The sequence below is a fragment of the Leguminivora glycinivorella genome, chromosome 6 (genome assembly GCF_023078275.1).
Source record: "Leguminivora glycinivorella isolate SPB_JAAS2020 chromosome 6, LegGlyc_1.1, whole genome shotgun sequence".
Taxonomy (NCBI): Eukaryota; Metazoa; Arthropoda; class Insecta; order Lepidoptera; family Tortricidae; genus Leguminivora; species Leguminivora glycinivorella.
Genome location: NC_062976.1, coordinates 13,842,819 through 13,865,935, shown reverse-complemented (window position 1 = coordinate 13,865,935; position 23,117 = coordinate 13,842,819). Strand labels below are relative to the sequence as shown.

Genomic DNA, 23,117 nt, shown 5'->3' with positions numbered 1-23,117 from the left:
GGCGTTGTCCGTTGTCAAACTGTTTAACATTATTTTACCCAACAAACATCTACATATGGCATTGTGTGTACCTAATTATGGACACAATGTAAGTGGATAATTTACGGTAATAGTATGAGCAAGCCGCTATTACGGCTCATCCATCAGTAATCTCGAGTCAGTTAGGCGGCGGTGGTTGGCCTAATTCGAGGCGCAGGTGGACATCAAGTATTGAAGGAGATAGTAGGCGACACCTACACGAGCTTATATTAGCTGACAGGCGCCCAGACAGGTGCTGAGGTCTCAGGGGAAGATGGCTGTCGCGACTAGGTGCATCGGTGTGATGCCGGACCGAGAATATATCCTACCATAACTAATTATTAATGTCGCTTTAGATGCGCCACTTATAGTCTGCTGGAGCGCGACTATGTATTAAAGACTACTTTCGATCATTTCCAGCACTGCTGATTCTAAGAGCCGATTTCAAGAAGTTTCCGAATAGACAGGAACAGGAGGAGTATCATTCCCTAAGAGCCTAATTTTAAAAGGTACAAAATGCGAGGTATAGACTAGGTAATTTTACACAGGCCGCCAGCGCACCGCTTAATCAACGCTGGACCGCCCGCCCTATATTTGCGTATGCAAAGAGACGCCAGCCACATTAACGATGCCATATAGCCAGCGTAGCGTGCAGCGATTGGGCAAACACATATCTGCATTATAAACAGCAGTCCGGGCGCACAAACGCGCTCTGTGGTCGGCCTTTACCGGCGCTAGACTAATCAACGAGCTGACCTTCCGCAGCCGAACAAACTGCGCCGCGTCACACCGCTGCAGCGCTCTCCTAGCTGGAAAATAGCTCACTAGCCCACTCATCTATTCATTTGTAATTAGGCAACCTCCCTAACTACTTGTTTGTTACTATACACAGCGACAACAATACCAACTACGCGCACCCGCGTTCCCACAAGCAAACAGAACATTATAGGTAACCTTCGCATTGAATAAGCAAAATCAAGAGCAAACCTAGCGTGAAAAGCAATAAATCGCATTACCTCAATGCGCAATAAGGCAGAAAAGATCATAACAAGCTACGTGCTGCACCAGTATGCGTGCATGTGCAGTGAATCGATTATAACTTTCTACTTTCCACGTTCGTGCCCAGTGCACCCACATTAACGGAAAATCTCGACACATTTCTCGGACTCCTCTCCACTAGAGCGAATAAAGAAAGCGGGTTAATGCAATCAATTAAAGCACGTATTTAAACCAGGCTCGCGGGGGATGAGCCCGTCCATCCCGGAACTATCGCTAAATTCAAGACGGCGAAAAACCTACTCGCCCAATTAGCTAGTTATGTAGGCTGGTCATTTTACCGATAGGAGTAGTTAAATATTAAGTTGTAGGATGTCGCAGCGAGTGCATAATTGCAAGTAACGTTAACAACATTTTAATTACTGCACTAACAGTGAACGCCCCATATCTGTACGGTGCTGTTATCACGCCTAACAAAGCATGCTTATCTAACATCGCTAATTATGCACTCTGGTGCTTTTCGGATTTTATTACTAAAGAATAACTGCAAAAAAGATAGCTGTTTTGTAACTTGTTAGGTTTTGCTAATTATCTCCAGAATTGGTAATAATATTCTACATGAGATTGTCCGGAAAATGAAACCATATTCAGTGTCACGTTTTTTTTATTATCTCTTACATCACTTCTGCAATTATTTAACTTTAGTCACGAATAAATAAATTACACTAAATAATTTATTGACATAGATTTGACAACGAGAGCGGACGACCAATCGTCTTAAGTAGGATGTCCATGCTATGGACGGTACTTTGGTTTGAGGTTTGTGTGGACGAAGGCGCGGCGGGCGTGGGCGGTGAGGCGGGCGTCGGGCGCGGGCGCTACGCGCTGGCGGCGGCGGCGGCGGTGGACGTCGTCTGCTCGCCGTAGTACCGGTATGGGTCCACCGCGCTTGCTTTCGCTGGCCTCACCACGTACATATTCCGCCTTCGAATTAAAGACTAGAATTGAAATATAAAGAATTAAAAAACAAATATCACAAGTACACCAATATTATTCAAATGTTATAAAAAATAAGATGTGACGGGGATTACCGCTCAAGTTGTGCCCAGAAATTTAGGCCTTCTTTGTCCAGAAAGTGGAACTTCTGTGGTTTAAAATAAGGTTTTACGGCCCAGAACCCGTAATAAATGGATAAATTTACTGAATGATTACTTACATTGCTTACAACCATAATTAAAACTATTATGATTTTTTTTTCATGTAATTTGTAATACACACAAATGGTAATAAATATTCTTGAAATGGTAAAATTAGCCAACAACAAAACTTTTGAACTAAAGTTCGCAAACATATGTATTACATATACATATGTACAGTTATTTAAAAAAAAAAGAAATAACATTGTTAAAATTACCTATGATGTCCATCAGCGTGCACTTGGAAGGTAGTTTCGCCGGGAGCGCCGTCGTGGCTGAAGAGTTTCTTCAGGGCGATGATACCGGCTATCGTGAGCGCGACCTTGCTGGCGATCAGCGCCTTGCCAGCGATGGCTGCCAGCGTCTTGAGGGCGATGCCTCCCACCACGCTTACGGTGGTGAAGATACCGAGCAGCAGGTAAGGGAGCACTTTCTTGCCTGAATCACAATTTTAATTTTTATGTAAGAAACACAATTTAGGTACTTCATATTAATAACCACTTCAGGCATGCTTGGTTATTGTACTCACCTCTGCCTCTACCCTCCGAAGCCAAATCCATAGAGATGGTGTGCGAGTTCATCAATTGCTCGAATTTAGTGCGCAGAGCCATGTCGAGCTTGTCTTCCGTGGACATGCCAGGGAAGAAGCGCGGCTCCGCGACCGCCGCGGGAGCGTCCGCCTGCTTCACCAGGGTGAGCCCGTCCGCGAGCTGCACGCTCTCCTGTACAATACAACAAAACATTACAACACACTCTTATATCACGTTATCGGCACATCACGGTATTTTAAGCACTCGGTTCACTGTTCACCTGTTCCACGGCACGTGTGAGGGCGTGTAGGGCTTTGCCCTTTAAGCACATCGTTAGGTGCTTTTGCGCACTGCAGTCGTCATAAACTTTCTGCAAAACGGCGAATTCTGCCGAAGGCCACCATGAGCTCTCTTCGGCTCTTCCACTGTCAATTTCATTTTGTGCATAATCCTCGGCATCCATCCGGCGGGACCTGCGGGGTCCGTGCACGTGGCCGGATGCGACGGCCACGCAGATAACTGACACGACGGCTATCCGAAAAGCGGAACACATTTTGTTATTTTGACGTATGTTCACACACTGCACTAAATAACTAGAAATTAACGTCTGCGAGGGTGGTCTATCGGCAACTGACAGCCGGAGGAGCGGGTGCGAGCTTATAACCGCGCGCCACTTCGCCGTCGAGCACCACCAAACATCCGCCATTCTGCACCAATTCTCCCGCACGCGTACTTACGTAACTGAACTTGAAAATGATCAAGAAATATTTTCCAAGTGAATTTCTCCGATAGAATGCTTGGAAAAACGCAAGACTTATATCTACGGCGCGTGTAGTAAATCGCGTATGATTGTGTGCGAAAAATATAATTACATACGAGTACGTTGGCGTGCTCTGCGAGGATCATTCGAACCTCCGTTTCAATCATGGCCTACCGATTTAAGTTTGCATGGATGTGCCATCGAGTCGTACCTAAATCGACCAGTAGCATGCGCTTACCCGGTGTGTGGAGTAGATTTCCGGCAGTAGGCGCAGCGCGTGCCCGCGGCGCCGGCGCCGCGCGGCCGAGGACGTACCGTACGCGTTCCAAACGTTACATACGTATAAGGAACTGTATCTGTTATCGACAAAAAGAAAGTAAAAGCCATAGGTAATCGAACCGTGTCGGCGGATTCACCCATTAATACTAACACTCTGTCGTTAAACAATACTTATTTAGATTTCCGCAAGAAACGTTATTAATTATTAACTAGATACGAGTATATATTAATATCAGCAGTGAGACCAACGCGACGTGGAACATTTATGTATTGGTAAGGCATTTCGTTGTTTGTTGCGGTATTGCGTTGTGCTTTAATTTGACATATTGAAGCAAATTGATGCAAATAGAATAGCACAACTCAATAAAAAAATGCAACGTTTTCTCACGAGGTTAGGTAAGCCTAGGGTTCTAAGTTCTAAAGTACATATAAATAAGAATTATTTTAGGTACATAACTTATTGTAATGTGTGTTCCTATGTACATTTCTGAGGTTGTGCAATAAAGTGGATTTGTATTGTATAATACTATTATGTATATGGATTTAATCCATGATAACTAAATTAGTCACTTTTCAACTTTTGACAGAGATCGGTACCTACAGTAGCGCTGTGACATTTGTAAAGAAAATCGGGCAGTATAACCTATTGAAAGTCTGAATGGTTTACAGTTTAATAGGTGAAAATTCATATCCCATCAAAACTGAGGTCCTGGAAAATATCTCCACTTGGGCAGATAATAACGGATTACTATTGAACCCACTTAAATCAAAGTTTATGATACTCGGATCCAAAGTACAACTCTCTAGGATTTTATGTAATGAACCTAAAATTTTTATAAGGGGTTCACTGATCGAACGCGTAGACGAGGCTAGAAACTTGGGATTAGTCATTGACAACCAGCTGAGGTTTGAGAAGCATATAGGAGAATTAGTGAAGTCGTGTTTTTTTCGTCTTAAGGTCTTATACCAAGTACGATACCTCTTAAATGAGGAAATTCGTAAGTTGTTGTGCGAATCGCTGGTACTCTCTAAGTTAAATTATGCAGACATTGTGTACGGGCCACGACTATTGGAAAAAACTCGTCGTCTTATCCAAAGAGTCCAAAATGCCTGTTTCCGTTTTTGTAGCTCAATACCACCGAGAACACACATTACACCATACCTTAACAAAGCATCCATATTAAATATGTCCTCACGGAGGCACTTACATCTAGCTAGTCTCTTATTTGGCGTTTTGAATGACAAAAAGCCCCATTACTTATTCTCTAAAATACGCATATCCTCTTTCCATGAACGACATGGTACACGGTCTACCAGGCGCTGTCTCCTAGAAGCTCACCCTCACAAAACTGTTGCTTTTACAGGCTGTTTCCGGTATCTCGCAACCAGGTGCTGGAACAATATCCCGCCCCCGATTCGTCAAATTAAAACTAAATTTACTTTTAAACGTCATTTAAAAAAATATCTTTTAGAAAAACAAAGTTTGGGTATCCCTTATGGCTACCTGGTTACAGATTACCGGATTTAGCTTCAGTTTTAGCTCTAGCTGTAGCAATTATTTTACTATCTATCGATCTAACAGATCAAACACACATTTCTTTTCATCATGGCATTCATCTCACTCGTTTCATAGGCAATTATTTATAGATATTTTAGGTATATAATTTCATCTCTTTACAATATTTCTTATTCAATCAATTATGTGTTAATAAATGTGAAATGAGAGCCAAGTTCAATAATATATATATATATATATGGCTTGGTTGTTGACTTCAACGACAAAAGAAGTTAGATCTAAATGGGCGCCAAGTTCAATGGTCAGTCCTGATATTAATTTATAATAACATCAAATATGATTTCTTCTTACAATGAAATAAAACTATGGAAACGGATTAAATCGCGTATAATGAATTTAAAATACATCCCGACGTTTCGAACTCTTTACAGCGTTCGTGGTCAACGGGTGACTGAGGAAAAATTACAATGTGCAAAAGCTACCCACATACAAGAAATATTAACGAACCATGACCACAAATAATATAGATTTCTAAGGCAGGTTCACACACTATTAATAAAGCTAGTTATACAATATTCAAAAAATTTACCATTACTACCTATGTTAAAAAATAATTAACCAATTAATCTACATTGACAAAGAACAAACTGCAAATGTCCAACACCATACAACACAAATGCCTCACAGCCTTCGTCGTGCTTGTTCCATTATCAGATGTACTACTGGATCCCAAGCCGGTGGTAAAGTAAAGCCATCTTCTCTATTAAAGTTTGGGTATTTCTTGATCTCAATGGCCTCTCGCAACTCCTTAGCTTACGTTCATTATACGCGATTTAATCCGTTTCCATAGTTTTATTTCATGAGTAACTTTCTTCTTACAACTTAGTATAAATATATTGTAGCCTAAGGTCACACTTGGCTAGTTCTCATATACGAATTATTATGTTCGACGGCTTGTTTCTAGAAGTAACAGGTTTAGAATTTGCTAGGGCTATAAAATAATTCGTACATGAGAACTAGGCAAGTCAGAACTTAGGCTACAATATATTATCCTGAAGAAATGATATTTTATGTTGTTATAAATAAATATCAGGACTGACCATTGAACTTGGCACCCGATTTAGATCTGATTTATTTACTTAAGTAAAATACACAAAAAAAAAGTACACGTTAAAAATTACACATTTAAAAAAAACTAAACCTAACTTAACCTAGATATGAAATAACACATTACACAAAACACCAATCTATAATTAACTAATTTCATTAACATTTATTAACTAACTACCTTAACTAACATCAGTCAAAAATCCCCCCCCGCCCCGCGTCATCCCAGGCGCAAAGGTGCCCAACACGCTCGCAGCATTGCCACGCTGAATCGCGATGGACAACCTCTGCACCAGGAATGACCCGGAGCGAGGATCCAGGTCCCTATCCCTCAAACGGTTCCCAACCTCTTTAAGAAACTCAATTGCCTCTGCGCACCAACAGCCTGTCGTTTCCACCGCCAGAGGTACAAACAAGTAGCCCTCCAACCCCGCATACTTCTCCCGCTTCCTCAGAGCCGCCACCTCAGCAGCAGCCCCAGCTGTTTTTACGGTGCGGCCAATATGCGACGCAGCAAAAGTGCTTACGCACGTAGCGTCCCAAAGCAGGCACTTTCCTTTCTGCCACGGAACGAACATCAAAGTCATTTAGATCTCACTTCTTTTGTCGTTGAAGTCAACAACCAAGCCATATATATATCACATTATTGAACTTGGCTCTCATTTCACATTTATATTTTGATGGCATATAATTACTTTTTGTAGATAAATTATGTGCGCCAAATATTGAAACAATAATTAAAACTAAACCCCAGTTAATAACGTAATAAATACGAAAGTCGACTATTATACTCCTAGTTTATACGTACCTACTAAAACGGAATTATGTATTTGGGTTAAAAAAAATTACCAGCTTCTGATTAATTTCTGTGTATTCACCAAATTACCTATCTCCATGCCAAAATTTGAACTTTCTAGGTCATCTGGAACTGGGTTAGAGTTTTGGTCTATAGTTATATAAATGATAAAAACGACTATTTGTGAACGTTATTATCTAAATAACCCTTTGAGATTTGTTTATGAAATTTGGAGCACACATGTATCTCGCAAGTCTCAATATATGAGCCAAATATGACACGTTTATGTGAAAAAGTTTTTAAGAGTTAGAAGGGGGTCAAAAGTGGCTCCAAATGGTTCGTGTATACGTGTTACACACGAACCTGCTCGCCAGTTCTTTTACTTGAACTTGGCTTGACACGCTACCGCGTGAGTTTAGATCAAGATTCACGACGACGCTACGCTCGCTACGCCGCAAGTAAATCTCGCAACTAATGAAAAATCGCGCTACACGCTAAAGTTGCCCACAATAACTTAGTAAAATGAAATAAATATTTATACCTGCTTACTTTTAGATTTTGAATAATCACCTTAACAATAAAAAAAGGTGTACCTACTATCAGAGATATCATCAGTTCCTCATGGGGTCTGAAGTAGGGTTGCAAATAGAAAAAAAAATTTTTTTTTAGTATAATTATGAAAAAAAACAAACATCATTTTATTCCTAAATATGTTTTTTTTGACGTGATAACGTCTAATAACTCGTTACTACGGGCTGCATGCACGAAAAAGATGACGTTATTGTCCCGTTCCTCAAGGCCACCAAGCAAGAGCAAGTGGTTTGTGTATGGACGGTTGGGGTATAAGCAAAAAGGGCCCGATTTTAGGACTTAGAAAATTTTTGTTAAAAATTTTCATTTATTATTTTTGAGTGTTTGTAATTTAAAAAAGTTTTTCGTGATTTATAAAGGTTCATTAACAATAACGTACATTTTAATTCGATAAACATTCAGCATACAAACGTTTATTGGGGAATCCCCGATGTGCGGCGTGGAGCGCGGAGAGGTGGTGGTGTTACCAACAGTAAATAGCGATAACTACCAACTACAGATTTGGTAAATGTTAGTTTTATAAAACTGGAAATTAAAATTGCATGCTAAATTAAATTCGTTTAATAGTTAACGTAAAGTCATCATAATCAAAGATACTTAATAAAATCGTCGGAAAGTCTACAAAACCGTATAAAAGTACTAATTGCCTTGCTAATGTTGAGATTTCGTACTTTAGGAGAAAAAAAACACATTCCAGAAAAAACTGTTTTTTTTTCATGTTTTTTTTTTTTTAAGGACTGATTCGTAACAAATTTGACAAATTCAGAGTGCTTTTTCTTGGATAATTTCTAGTTTACTTCGTATTATACATTCCACTGATTCCACCATTCAAATTCCCAGAACCACAAAATTATTATATTTAAAATCATTTTTAAAAGAAAATCCCAACTAGATGCGTGTGCGTGTGCGCGTGCGCGTGCGTGCGTGCGTGCGTGCGTGCGTGCGTGTGTGTGTGTGTGTGTGTGTGTGTGTGTGTGAGTGTGTGTGTCTGAAATGCGAGAGGCTGGCATCCTGTCACTGCAATGTCACAATTTCGTTTTCTTTCTAGTCTTTCTACCTCTTTTTGCCAAGACTGGCACTGAAACCTGAGTAGTTCATGTGCTCTGTCTACCCCTTCATGGGATACAGGCGTGATTGTATGTATGCATGTATGTATGAAAAATGTTCCATATAACGAAGCACTACGGCGGCTTACCTACTATCTTATCCCGGAAGGAAAATCTTACCCCATGTTAACTTAGAGTCTGGCTAATGAAAGTTGAGCCCGAAAAAACGTGGCAATTTCAAAAAAATTGGAGCTGGCAACACATTGATAACATGGTTTCTTTTTTATTAATTCTAATTAATTTACAGCACTTACTTTACTAATTTTTATGGTGTTATTCATTATTATTTATAGATTTCGCTGTTAACTTTTACCGAAATTCGTTAAAGTGACAGTCACACTGACAGATGACAATCGATGATATGACATCCAGAGTTGCTGTTTTAAAAAAATACTGGGTGCAACTTTCATTAGCCAGATCTACCTTACTACTGTCTGCATGCTCTTGAAGCTGTGAACATAATTATACTTTTAAGTTCATCCCGGCAAATTGCCACGGCTCATGATAAATCTTACAAAATATAATTTAATGGATGACTGTTATTGGCCTTCTTATACGTAAGCAGTAGTATGTCTTAGTTATATTTACGGCTGTTGTTATCCTGAATACCAATATAAAAAAATAGAATCCGCCTTGGCAACTAATCCCGAGAATTGGAATAGGCACTAGTTTTTACGACGGCGACTACTATCTGATATTCTTTTTTATGTTGCTTGGAGCATACCTACGTTTCTAAACTCTCAAGAGAATAAAATAAAATTAAAAAACAATAGGATACTTAATACCATACAGAATATATAAAAGTACAAGTAGTACTAAAAGTAGGTGCCAGAAAAACCTAATCAAAGATACTTAATAAAATTAGTTAAGGTAAAATACCCCATAATGGACGGTGATGCCATTATGGACAAAAAAACACAAATCCTTAAAAATAAGTATCTAAAATACGTTTCTAAAAACTGACGGCTATGTACCATAAACTAGAGTTGTAGAGCTGTTTAATTTTGAAGTTTCAATTAATTCGGTTATTTCTGAAGGATTTGGAGACAAGATAAAATTCACCAGTTTACTGAAAAAAATATCAAGACGAATTCTTGAAGGGTGACTGGTGAAGTAATGTTGCTAAGAGAGATGAGTTCATGTATAAAATAATAAAAAAATAACGCACGGTGTAATCTTGAATGCGTTTTACTTACTGCATTAAGCATGATATAAGGTATAAAACATACTAGTTTGTTCCTCCAAAGATATAAAGAAATGATGTTATTTTGCAAGTGTCCATTACTGGACCCGAAAAACTGCCTACCTCCTATAATGGACAAGGAACAATTTACAAAACCAAAATTTACAAGAAACAATCCTATGTTAAAATAACCCAAACTAATTGTATTTATGGTGTATAAAATTGACTCATTGCGTATCAGTTGGCTTTAAAAGTAAAATTTTAAACTTATTTCACTGTCCATAATGGGGGATCCATTACTGGAGAACTGCCGTCCATAATTGGAGAAAAAACACCTAGTTTTAATTTGTTAACTATGAAGAAACCAATAGGAATATCTATTCTGCAATACGCTTGAAATGTAGAAGAAGGATAGGACATTCAAGATTTAACACGCTTGGCGGTAGAATTTTTACATTTATCAGTGAAATATCAAAAACTGGCGAATTTTTTTCTTAAACTGTCCATGATTGGGTTCGTCACCTTACGTTTGTACGGAACCTTCGGTGGGCGTGTCTGACTAGCAACTGGCCGTTTTTTTTTGCATTCCTAGGAGCTGTACAGGATCTAGTGCAAGAAAGTAGTCGAGACATAATGATAAGCATGGCAGTGGGCAAACTCCGTAACGTTAACTGTTCTCGATCGCATGCGCAGTTCGTTCCTGTGCAGAACGTCATGCAGTTTCGCACGATTGCCTTAGTGTTCTTCCGTTCATGGATTGAGTTTTTATTATAACTAGGTATACGTTTGGTAAGTATATTGCAGGTGTAATGACTGAGGAAACTAGGAAATAGCAAAGTTACGCTTGCAGGCGAATGCTCCATTATCATTAGTGAATTATGCTGCTATTGTGTGGTTATAGATAGGTGTATTGAATGAAAATAAATTAATACCTGGACTGGACGCTAGGAAAACCAAACCAGATTGCAAGACATTAAATGCAGGAAGCCGGTGACTCCGGTGAGTATGGTTGCCCGAGCTGAACATGTGCGCGAGTCGGCAACGCGCATGTTACACCGCTGGAGTTGCAAACGTTTCAATTTGTACAGTTTATTGTTTAAGGGTGACATGGAGCTGACCTATATTAATGGAGACATCATGATCACGTCATCATCTCTAGAATAAAACATAACCATGGGGTTTTTACAATAGTATTAGTTATTAGTGAAGAAAAGTATGTAGCGTTTAAAGCTTTTACAAAAAATGAAACTTAAGACAAATATTTATTTAAATTTATAATTCGATAAAACAAGTCTCCTCAAATCCTTTTTATAAATTCAATTTGTAAACTCCGCTTTGCGTAAAACGAATCTCGCCCCGCCTAGCCGGACGACTGTCAAAGTGGTACGTTCCAATTCTGATGATAACCATCCATTCACTACAAGTATGGAATATATGCTTAGTAGCTTTTGCCCGCGGCTTCACTCGCGTTAGAAAGAGTCAAAAAGTAGCCTTCCCTTCAACTATCTCCACTTAAAAAAAGACGAACAAACAAACATATACACACACTTTCCCATTTATAATATTAGTATGGATATTTGGTAAAATGTCGAAATCATTGAATCAAATTATTATAAGGTTACTGAAGATGAAATAAAAATTGTCTACTATTAGGAAGAGGCTTTAAATGACATTTGATGAAAAATGTCTGGAAGTATTTGAATTCCTAAATAATTGACGTATGTCAATGTCAAAAGTGTCAAAACAAACGTCATCGTCATGCAGTGCAAACGCGAACTTTAGAAAGTTATTGCACAAATGCACACATTCTACTATTATTCATTGTTAGGTACTACTACGTTTATTTATACTAGAGTAGTTTCTTCGTAGATTTATACGCAGACAGAATTTGATACGTCTACAAATTTTAGCAGAAGAATAGACAATCCAAAAAAGTTGTTATCATGACGAGTGAAGATCTAAATCATCTGGGTAATGACCCAGGTGCTGTAAAATTTGGCAATTTTATCAACTATTACTCCTTCCATAACGTGGAGCACAGAACTAATAACCTAAGCAAAGAAATGTTCCCCGAACCTATTGTTAATGAACCATTTTTGTGCTTAGACATTGGCTGCAACACCGGAGAACTTACTAAAGACCTTTATCAGTACATAAAAACAATTTACCCAGAAAATGATATACATATACTGGCTGTTGACATTGACCCGACACTAACCGCAAGAGCAAAAGAAAACAATCAAATTCCTAGTATTACATTTCTAACCTGCAATATTATGTCTACTGATGATCAGAAATCAATTCAAGACTATTTGGAAGTTCATCAGAAAAAGCGATTTGATGTGACTTTCTGTTTTTCTGTCACAATGTGGATACATCTAAATAATGGAGATGATGGTCTATTAAATTTTATCAACTACATAAAAAGATATTCTAGATCTATCATTATAGAACCACAACCATGGAAGTGCTATAGAAATGCCCAAAGAAGACTCAAAAAATCTGGTAGCACATTCCCTTTATATGACTCGTTAAAAATCAGAAGTGATGTGGAGTTTTTCATAGAAAATAAGGTTAATGAAGGCACGCACGAGAAAGTGTGTGGTTCTCTGAATCAATCATGGAATAGAAAGATTTTAAGTTTTCATGATAATAAGGAAATGATAACAAAATAATTAAAATTGTAGATATTTTTTTATTCTTGATATAATAAACATTATGGTTAAATCATTGTAATATTTCATTTATTCTTATATAAGACAAATTTAAACCTTGTTTATTAGTAAAGAGTACTTACAATGAACAAAATGAAGAAAAACATGGTCTTATTTTTAGTCCAGTGTTGCTACTTTAATGTTAGCAGAAATATCAGAAATGTAGGCACCCACATTTATAAATTGTTAACATACTGACAGGTCCCTCAACATGTATATAATACAAGTGCACTTAATTATTAGGTATTTAACACCTTCACTGCTGCAATTAGCATAATCTTTAAATTGCAATTAATCATACTTCACCTAATACATACAGATCTGTAGATGCAAACCTGCAGCGAACATCTTAATATAAATAATTTTAACACTAAAGTAACCGTAGGCAGCCATTATCTTATTCTTAAAATAAAAAAATCCATAATAAGACGCCTTTTAAAACCAAAGTACTAATTCAAGTTACTTTACAAACAGCAGATGGTACAGTATGGCATGATTGCACTTAAAAATTTCTTAATCAAAATGTTCTCACTCAAGGGGATTTTGTTTTATTTCACTATGGCAAAAACAAGTTTATACATTTACTGTGGCCCAGGTTATATTGACATTATTGGCCCTGTACAAGTAAGTAAGTAAGTAAGTAATACATACATACATATATACAATCACGCCTGTTTCCCATATAGGGGTAGGCAGAGCACATGAAACTGCTAAAGTTACAGTGCCACTCTTGGCAAATAAGGGGTTGAAAGAAAACGAAACTGTGACATTGCAGTGACAGGTTGCCAGCCTCTCGCCTACGCCACAATTTACCCCATGTCCCACAGTGGCCTTCTACGACACCCACGGGAAGAAAGGGGGTGGTGAAATTCTTAACCCGTCACCACACGGGTGTAAATAATAATTGGTGTTAAATAACCTTAGTGCATTTCTTACATGCACTGCATCAAAAAAAGGTTGGCAACAATACCTTATTACTTACAGTTATTACTATTTAAAACATAGACATAATAACTGCTACTGTTAAACTTAATGGCTACATATGAAATTACACCCTGCTTAAGTAGTCACTTCCTCCGTGCTAGACTCAAACTCCAGTTTTACTTGATTGTTGAGGCCATCACCATCCATTTCCGATTCATGAGCATTCAGCATGTTTAGGGTTACCTGGAACAGTATGACAAATAATATAATAGCATATTATTTATTTAATTGCACTGCCATATAGTATAACATTGTTAATAAGAAAAAGCACCTTGGAATGATTTTAAAATATAAATAATTAAAAGTATTAAGATTTATAAAATAAAAACAACCTGCCTTTCAAATCATGCAGAAATTGCAGAATGAATATCAGGCTTCAAGCACTTCACTTAATAGATTTCAGCAGTTTTAAAACAATTTAACTCATTTTTGGTAAATATAAATTTTTGTAACATAAATCTTGTGTGTCCAACATACCATTTAATTTACCCAAACATCAATATTTTTTGTATTAGATACATAATTTTGCAATTTGACAAAATTTTAAATGACAATTTCAGACATTGGCTTTACTTTTCATATTATATAGCCAATATTGTCATTTTCCTATTGGCTACGTGCACGACAATTACGCCCACTACCATGTGAACCTGAAGTGGAAAATGTCAAAAAATGACATGTAAACAAACATTATATTTTAACGATTTTTCGTTAATTTTAAATAAATCGAATAACAAGAGCTACTATTTCAAGTGTAATTTAGGTAGATAGATTATAAAGACATGGATATAATACCAAAAATCAGTTTCCAAAGCATTACTCACGGTATAAACTTCCAACCCCAGACTACAGAAAGAGTCAAAAAATTGGTGCTGGCAGGGCATATAAGGAATCTTGAAGAACATAGGAGTAATGGTACAAGTTCTTCGAGCTAGTGATATGGTATTCGCTACACCTCCGTCCCGTTAATGCCATATAAAACAAATCTAAACGTAAGTACCTAGTCATGTCCGCGGCCGCAGAAATATCCGACACGGGCCTATTCCCAGGCTAGGCCTGAATCTTTAAGCATAATCTTTTACGGTAGGACAAATACTAACAGACTATTGAACAATATTAGGTAAACAAAGCTTAAATATAATTTATTATAATGTTTTGTTTTGACATGTCACTTACGTTTTCTCTTCACCGTAGCTATCCATTTAGTTCTTTGATCCTATTTCCAGTGTGCTCTAAGAAACGCATAGAACGTGCAACGACTATTTATGCCATTATTTGTACAATTAACAACGAAACAACATTGATGCCCCATATCAAACATTACACATTGTATTATATTGTATGAGTTTTGATAGATGACAACCACAATCAGTGTCGATTTTGACCACCGCAAGCACTGCGATCGCTTTGCTTACCCCCTCCATGCACTTCGCACGAAGCCAATAACTATTCCACTTTTATTCAATTAGTGTGAGTACTTTCGTCAAAGCTCTCTCATGCATAAGAAAACCTGTGGCCAGCAGTGGAATGTATAGGCTGAATTATTAATTTATATTTTATCTTATTCCCTCTTATTCTGTTGTTACTTCAGAATTATTTGATTATGGTAGGTAAATAAAAACTATACTGACCTGCTGTGATATGGGAGCTGTATGAACATTGTGAGTTGCTTGTGGTGTGGTGCTGGTCAAAACCGGTCTGTCATCTGCTGCTTTTCGCTTCACTGGAGTTTTTGCTGGTGCACTGAAAACATACACATCAATTTTATTGCAAGATGGACTCCAACTGACAAGTTTTATGTATGGTTACCATTTAGTGTAGGTGTAAGGGAAGAAAGTGTAAAATTGGGAAACCATGTATTTCTGCAACATTGCAATTTCTGTGATACATAATCTTTTCCATGAACAATTGTATATGGCAGTCAGGTAAATTTGAATAGATACCCAGCTGCCCAAGGATCAATTACCAAAATGTTACTTCTACTCTAAAAATGTGTTCTATAAGCAGTTTATGAGCTATTCTCAGGGCATTATCCAGAGATTCACTAATTAACTGTGCACCTAAATTTAAACAGAAGTACATAATAGTCCTAATAACTATTCCCAAAAAAGTTAACTTCAACTCAGAATTGTAAGATTCACATCACATGGCAGTTGACAAGCGCATAGTAAATTATCATAAGATATGCACTGTAAAACATACGTCGGTGTATTTTCAGCCATAGGGTGCAACATCATTGTCATTTCAGCCAGTTTGTTGAATGCAGCTCCAGCCTCGGTGAATATTTCACCAACCTGAAAAAATTAAACGTATTATTTGTTTCATTTATAAACCAAACACCAAGGAAAATAGAATTATCAATTATTAAAATAGGTACCTTAGCAGCGGAATTATTCATTTTGGATGGGAAAATGGATATACAATAGAAATGAATATTTCTTTCTATTTTGGCGGGGTGCTGTGCACTTATAAACTAGCCGAGTTTAACTATTTAATTCTTCTCGCTGAGCAAATAATTTGTGATTGAGAAGACCAAACTTTAAATATTTTCAAATCAAGAAATTGCAATAAAACACTTTGACCAACCGACCATTATCCTATATGTCAACTCAATGTCACTCACTCATTGTCAACTTTTGGTCAACATCACTGAAATAGCAACGCAAAAAACGCCTTTATCACTGCTTCCAGTAGTTCCATGGTAAAACATCTTCATCAGTTGATTAACCCATTTTTATCAATTTTAAAGCAGAAAATTTGCCTCTATTCAAGGTCAAATTACTTCATCCACTAGTGGATAAAATGCGTTTTTACCCGCTGGTATTAAAGGACAAAACACGTGTTTCCGAGCTAGTGAGGGGAAAATGTTTTTTGTTTATTTTGAAAATATTTAGTTCAATTAAAATTCAAATTTCCATTGAGACGATTAATTTGTCATAAACCTTCGCCATGCCTTCGCCCTTGCTTCGCCCCTACAGTTTTCAAATTTGCCACCTATTTTTAGTGACAAGATTTGCTTGACCATACCATGTCTATATGTCGCAGGGAAATGGCCAAAACAGAGATTTGATCAAATCTCTAAGGGATTTGATCAAATCACGCAGGATGTCAAAATGGCGAATCCATTTCATCATTTCTCTAGAAAATTTCAGTGATTTGACTAAATCCCTGACTCTGTTTAGTGAGATCACAAAATCGGCCAATAGACACGCCAAGTTTTGTCATTTCACTAGATTTGTTTAGGGATTTTATAAAATCCCTGAACCGCGACAGTGAGTTGACGAAACGAACTCAAAAAGTCAACTAGTTTTAACATTTCCCTAAACAAATTTAGGGAAATGATAAAGTCTCAACTGGTGATTTGATTAAATGTCTGAACTGGTTTCGTGAAATGACACAGCCAAGAATCTAATATATCCAATTAGATTTATTAGACTCTTGCCTTTGTCACTTGATTTGATTGAATCCTTAACTAGATTAGTGAAATGGTAAAATTGAATCCGTTTTTAAGAGTATTTGGTTTTCTATAAATAAGAAAAAAATAGAATAAGAGAAGAAACAAAGCTAAAAATGTTTCATTTTTAATTATTTTCATATTTATTAAAACATTTTGTCTTTTCACTGAACTTGTTTAGCGAAATAATAAAACTAGTTGACATGCATGGAGAAAAATTAGCGGTTTAAATAGTTATTCAAACAGCTTTACTCATTTATATTGTCTATGGCTAAATGTCACTGTCAAGTGTCAAGTTGAAATTGAAAAGTCAAATCTTCAGCTTCACAATCGGCCATTTTCGTTGTGACAGTCTTACGACATGGTAAGTGTCCGCTTGTTATATCGTGAAATATCTAAGTAATCTTTTTGATTCATGTATTTCAAGTATAATGAAATTAATTTTACTATCACAACTACAGTGTTCAATTATTATTTGTTCGAAAATTAACTTCGTCCTCAAATGATGATCCAACATTTACGCTTTTAAATACGGTTAGAACCTGAATCTTTATGTGAAGATTATACTAGGGCGGACTGATGCTATTTCTATTAGGGATTTGTTCTTCTTCGACGTGAATCTTAGTGAAATGAATTGTATTTTTACTTTCAGTCGCACAGGAAGTTTTCAGCACCTCGTCATGGGTCGATGGGATTCTACCCCAAGAAGAGGTCCCGTCGTCATCGTGGCAAGGTGAAGGCTTTCCCTAAAGATGACCCCAGCAAACCAGTGCATCTTACCGCTTTCATCGGCTACAAGGCCGGTATGACCCACGTGGTCCGTGAACCTGACCGTCCTGGATCCAGTAAGTAACCTTTTTATGTATCCAACTATTAATTGTCGTCCGCACAAATTACTTTTTCCGCTTTGAAATGCACGCGCACGATTCTTAAATTGAGGTTAAGTCAATTAAAAATTGAAAATATTAATAACCAATTCTGTTCGAATCCTGTGAATTGAACTTTGGTTTGTCTGTCCAGTTAAATAAATTTACTGATTAACTTTTCAGAGATCAACAAGAAGGAGATCGTAGAGGCAGTGACCATCATCGAGACTCCCCCCATGGTGGCGGTGGGTGCTGTCGGCTACATCGAGACTCCGCACGGGCTCCGCGCTCTGCTCACCGTCTGGGCCGAGCACATGTCCGAGGACTGCCGTCGTCGCTTCTACAAGAACTGGTAAGAAAAGGCAATCACATATGTGCTGGTGAAAAAAAGTAATTTATCCTATAAACTTTATTTTAAATACATTATAGTAATTGAAATTTATCATTCTCGAAAATAAAGTATTCATATTAAAATTAAGGTTACCTATCTGATTTTCATATTATGAAAAACTAGTAGACCTTAATGAAATTACCTTTTATCCTTCTCATTGTCATTACTAATCCAACCAAAATAGCTCTCCTATCGCTGGATGAGAGTTTACACAAAGTATGCCCTGGAGCATATTGTTACCAAGTGGTCTCCGCTCAACGATGAGGCTGCTAGGAATCTCTTACAGCAGCTGCTTTACTCTGTGCCCTGATCAGGTACAAGTGCAAGAAGAAGGCTTTCACCAAGTCCAGCAAGAGGTGGCAAGATGAGCTTGGCCGCAAGTCCATTGAGAAGGACTTCAAGAAGATGATCCGTTACTGCACTGTGGTGAGGCTCATTGCCCACACCCAGATGAAGCTGCTGAAGCAGCGTCAAAAGAAAGCCCACATCATGGAGATCCAGATTAACGGTGGCACCATTGAAGACAAGGTCAAATGGGCCAGGGAGCATCTGGAGAAGCCCATCCCCATTGACTCTGTGTTCGCTCAGGATGAGATGATTGACTGCATTGGTGTCACCAAGGGCAAGGGATACAAAGGTGGGTTGTTTTTCAAATATATCATCATGAAGCATTGTATTAATTCTTGAAAAATTTTATTTCCTACCACGAAAACTAGGTGTCTAATCTAATATTATTGTCATAAATGTTCACAGGTGTCACTTCCCGTTGGCACACAAAGAAGCTGCCGCGCAAGACACACAAGGGTCTGCGCAAGGTTGCTTGTATTGGAGCGTGGCATCCTTCAAGAGTGTCCTTCACTGTCGCCCGTGCTGGTCAGAAGGGATACCACCACCGCACTGAAATGAACAAGAAGATCTACCGTATTGGACAAGGTAAATAATTACTATTGTTTTTACATTTACCAAATAATACAGAAGTTGAAAGTATCGCCATAGTTAATACCTTGGCACTGACATGAATATTGATCCATCTTCAACTTGTAACTTAGTTTTAGAATAGTAAAATAGGTTTGAGAACTGCCCTGTACTGTATTATATTTATATCCTAAGCAACAAGACTTACGATAATTAGAATAGAATAACTAATAAAACAAATGATGATCCAACTTACACGCTAAAATACGGTTAGAACCTGAATCTCCAGTGAAGATTATACTAGGGCGGACTGATGTTAGATTTGGAATTGCAATATTTTACCCTAGACATGTTTAGTGCGTAATTTTGAGCATTTCCACAGGTATCCACACTAAGGATGGCAAGGTTATCAAGAACAATGCCAGCACCGAGTATGACCTGTCTGAGAAGTCCATCACCCCCATGGGTGGTTTCCCCCACTATGGTGAGGTCAACAATGACTTCGTTATGATCAAGGGTTGCTGCATGGGACCCAAGAAACGTGTTATCACCCTCAGGAAGGTAAGATTTGATGCCATATTGCTTTTAAATAAGACAGTACAAGATTAAAAACTCTTTTTGGCCAGCATTAAAATGGCACTAAGTAATTAAATAAAAAAGGTACAATTAACATTCAACATCCAATGTGAATGGTAGAGTACAGAATAAGTAATCAGTATGTCAGTGAGTCTCATAAAAGCCAAGATAATCTTTTGGCTTTTATGTGGGATATTACAAAGTAATGTGCAAACACAATTTATAAACAATAATAATGTGTATAATAGGCAAATGTAATATAACATTATTATTATTTTGCAGTCTCTTCGCGTACACACCAAGAGGGCTGCCCTTGAAAAGATCAACCTGAAGTTCATCGACACATCGTCCAAGTTCGGTCACGGTCGTTTCCAGACCCCGGCAGACAAGGCCGCCTTCATGGGCATCCTCAAGAAGGACCGCATCCGCGAGGAAGCCGCCGCCACCACCGCCCCGGCTGCTGCTGCGCAATCATAAACCATTGTGCATTTATATTAAAAAATATGACCACAAAACAATATTTTGTTTTTCTGCAACAATAACCTAAAGACTGTATCGTTAAATATGGAGACAACTTTGAGTAGCCGTATTTATTTGCTATTATATTTTTTTCTTATAACAAGACATGGGCTTTAATAAGGCACATAATAAGGTACGCATTTTGTCCTAAAAACTCAACGTAAAGCATGTGGTTTAGACAGCATTGACTTAATCCTCCCGAGTACCGATTACGATTTCGGACAAATGCTACTAGAAAATTCACAAAGTGCGTACAAGACGACACAATTGCGAAAAAAAATTGTACAGTGCGAACCTCAACGACACATGATCCACAAAGCAGAATATCTAGACATAGTCTAGCCACTGTTATTTTAAAAAAATAAAGTTCATGATCTGTGTATGGCGGCCATTTAGAGAATGTGGCATGGCGCTTACGCTAACTCCGACTTTGATGTCGAAATTAACTATCATACACTGTTTGTATCGATCTGGTTTAGGCACTGTTCAAACACCATGAATGTCTATTAGACATTGGCCTATACCTAATTTTTTTTATCTATTTCTCTCATCCTGCTTGTATCAAAAATTTACGGCAATCCGGAACGTTGCTCAAAAATGCGTTTTTTTTTAATTATATAAATTCACCGCATTTATTCTGCAAGTACCCAATTGAACAACCATGAAGAGGACTCTTAAAAAACATATTTTGGCAGCATATTAACCTTTGTTTGTCGAAATCGTACAAAGAGTCTTTGAGATATTCTCAAATTAAGCCAGATTAGGGGTTGTCCAAAATTTATTTGCTAGACCTTAATGAAAGTACCATAAAGTCTATAAAATAAAAAAAATAGCAGACCTTCTTATATCAAATAGTACTTAGCAATACCTTCAGATCATACTCTCGGACCATAATAATACAAAATTATGCACATGTCAACATTTAGACGAGGTTTGTTTTGTCCCTATAATTAGCGATACAGTCCTTAAATAATAATGTTTTCCAAATTATTCAATAAAAAATTTAGTCGTAGCCGTGGCGACCCAACCTGACATAAAATGCCCTTTGGCCCGCGGTCTATAAAGTTTCTAAAAGAAAGAGGAAACTTTATAGACCGCGGGCCAGGTGGAAATTTTGGGTGATCGCCGCGCGAATTTCAAACCAGCTTCCAAACGGGAAAAAATATCTCTTATTGTAACTGGTTACCAGCAGCGGCTGGTCCATACAAGCCGATTCCCACCGGCTTGCCTAAAATTGATTACTAGTTTATAAAATATTGTCCTTTAGAGCATTTTTTATTTTATTTCATTGTATGTTTGAGAAAAGCACTATACATGCCTCGGCGTGAAAACGGATTCCCGGCCTCGTATCCCTATCCACCCACTATTGCCAAACACCCTGTATATACCCACTTGGCCGGAAATCCTCATTTTCCCGGCCTCTGATGTAATGTACTATTGCACCCGAGTGTAACACGAAACTTTTCCCCTCACTATAGCGAGGAAACTACAACGCAAAAAATGCGTTTATCACTGCTTCCAGTAGTTCCACAGGTGGTAAATCATCATTATTACTAGATTTTAAAGAAGTTAATTTGACTTTATTCAAGGTCAAATTACTTTACCCACTAGTGGATAAAATGCGTTTTTACCCGCTGGTATTAACACTTTCGAAACCGGGCTCTACGCGGCGCTACGACATTTTCGCTACATACGGGGAAACCCATGTAATCGGCTACGCTTCTACGAGCGGTGTGCCCGACAGTCGGGTTCTTGGTAGCGAAAGTGTTAAAGGACAAAACACGTGTTTCCGAGCTAGTGAGAGGAAAAAATATTTTTTTATACCACGTCGGTGGCAATCAGGTATACGGCCCGCCTGATGGAAAGCGGTCACCGTAACCTATGGACGCCTGCAACTCAAGGGGTGTCACATGCGCGTCGCCGACCCATTAGAAACTTGTACACTATAATATGTGTTGATTTGACGAAAGATAGAAGAGGAAGACGTTGTACCGACCCCACATAACGTGGGATAAGGGTAGGAGGAACAAGATTCGCATGATGCTGACATTGAGTAATTTTTTAGGGTTCCGTAGTCAACTAGGTTTACTAGGAATCCTTATAGTTTCGCTATGTCCGTATATGTACAATGTCCTAGCTTCGATTTGGTAGTAACTCTGGCCCAATACGTAACCAGCTACAAACAGGGAATTTGGTAGCCAGTTACCAAACTGTACCACGCTGGCCCAATACGTAACCGGCTACAAACCTGGAATATTGATCCCCAATTTGTAGCCAGTTACAAAACTTGGTTATTAATTAGTTACCAAACAGCACTTCTCTGGCCTAATACGTAACCGGTTACGAAATTTTGGCTACCAAACTGTACTAAACCGTATCAATATTATAAACAAATTTTGCCACCGAGTGAAACACATTATTCACCACACCAAGAGGAAAATACTAATTACAACAAGAAACTACTAAATGTGTCTCTTATTGTCTCAGTAGAAAATTAAAAGACTGTGATAAGGTTTCAGGTTGATAACTCATCATACTCCTTGTTTATCCTGGCATTTGCCACGGCTCATGGAAGCCTGGGGCCCGCTTTGACAACTAATCCCAAGATTTGGCGTAGGCA

The 23,117-nt window shown here is 38.0% G+C and overlaps 4 protein-coding genes across 5 annotated transcripts; 2 read left to right on the top strand and 2 right to left on the bottom strand.

The window, feature by feature from the left end:
* Positions 1–1,666: 1,666 nt before the first annotated feature.
* Positions 1,667–3,348, bottom strand: LOC125227311. Of its 2 annotated transcripts, none has more exons than XM_048131595.1 (4): positions 3,021–3,348; positions 2,740–2,932; positions 2,429–2,648; positions 1,667–1,998 (listed from the first exon to the last, which is right to left on the bottom strand). In XM_048131595.1, the coding sequence occupies exons 1-4, from the start codon at positions 3,291–3,293 to the stop codon at positions 1,893–1,895; spliced, it is 792 nt and encodes a 263-aa protein (XP_047987552.1). In that variant the 5' UTR covers positions 3,294–3,348; the 3' UTR covers positions 1,667–1,892. The 2 variants fall into 2 exon arrangements, with proteins under 2 accessions (XP_047987552.1, XP_047987553.1); XM_048131596.1 differs by having other exon boundaries at positions 1,877–2,012.
* Positions 3,349–11,855: 8,507 nt separating this feature from the next.
* On the top strand, positions 11,856–13,513 carry LOC125227255 (probable RNA methyltransferase CG11342). Its single transcript, XM_048131514.1, has one exon. The coding sequence runs from the start codon at positions 12,022–12,024 to the stop codon at positions 12,751–12,753; it is 732 nt and encodes a 243-aa protein (XP_047987471.1). The 5' UTR covers positions 11,856–12,021; the 3' UTR covers positions 12,754–13,513.
* Positions 13,514–13,559: 46 nt separating this feature from the next.
* Positions 13,560–16,388, bottom strand: LOC125227458. Its single transcript, XM_048131785.1, has 4 exons — positions 16,154–16,388; positions 15,979–16,070; positions 15,408–15,519; positions 13,560–13,959 (listed from the first exon to the last, which is right to left on the bottom strand). Exons 1-4 carry the CDS (start codon positions 16,172–16,174, stop codon positions 13,852–13,854), a joined length of 333 nt encoding a protein of 110 aa, XP_047987742.1. The 5' UTR covers positions 16,175–16,388; the 3' UTR covers positions 13,560–13,851.
* A 1,102-nt stretch (positions 16,389–17,490) lies between these two features.
* Positions 17,491–20,496, top strand: LOC125227555 (60S ribosomal protein L3). The gene is made up of 7 exons (XM_048131894.1): positions 17,491–17,594; positions 17,883–18,075; positions 18,280–18,448; positions 18,802–19,124; positions 19,241–19,420; positions 19,785–19,963; positions 20,261–20,496. Exons 1-7 carry the CDS (start codon positions 17,592–17,594, stop codon positions 20,453–20,455), a joined length of 1,242 nt encoding a protein of 413 aa, XP_047987851.1. The 5' UTR covers positions 17,491–17,591; the 3' UTR covers positions 20,456–20,496.
* The last annotated feature ends 2,621 nt before the right edge of the window (positions 20,497–23,117 follow it).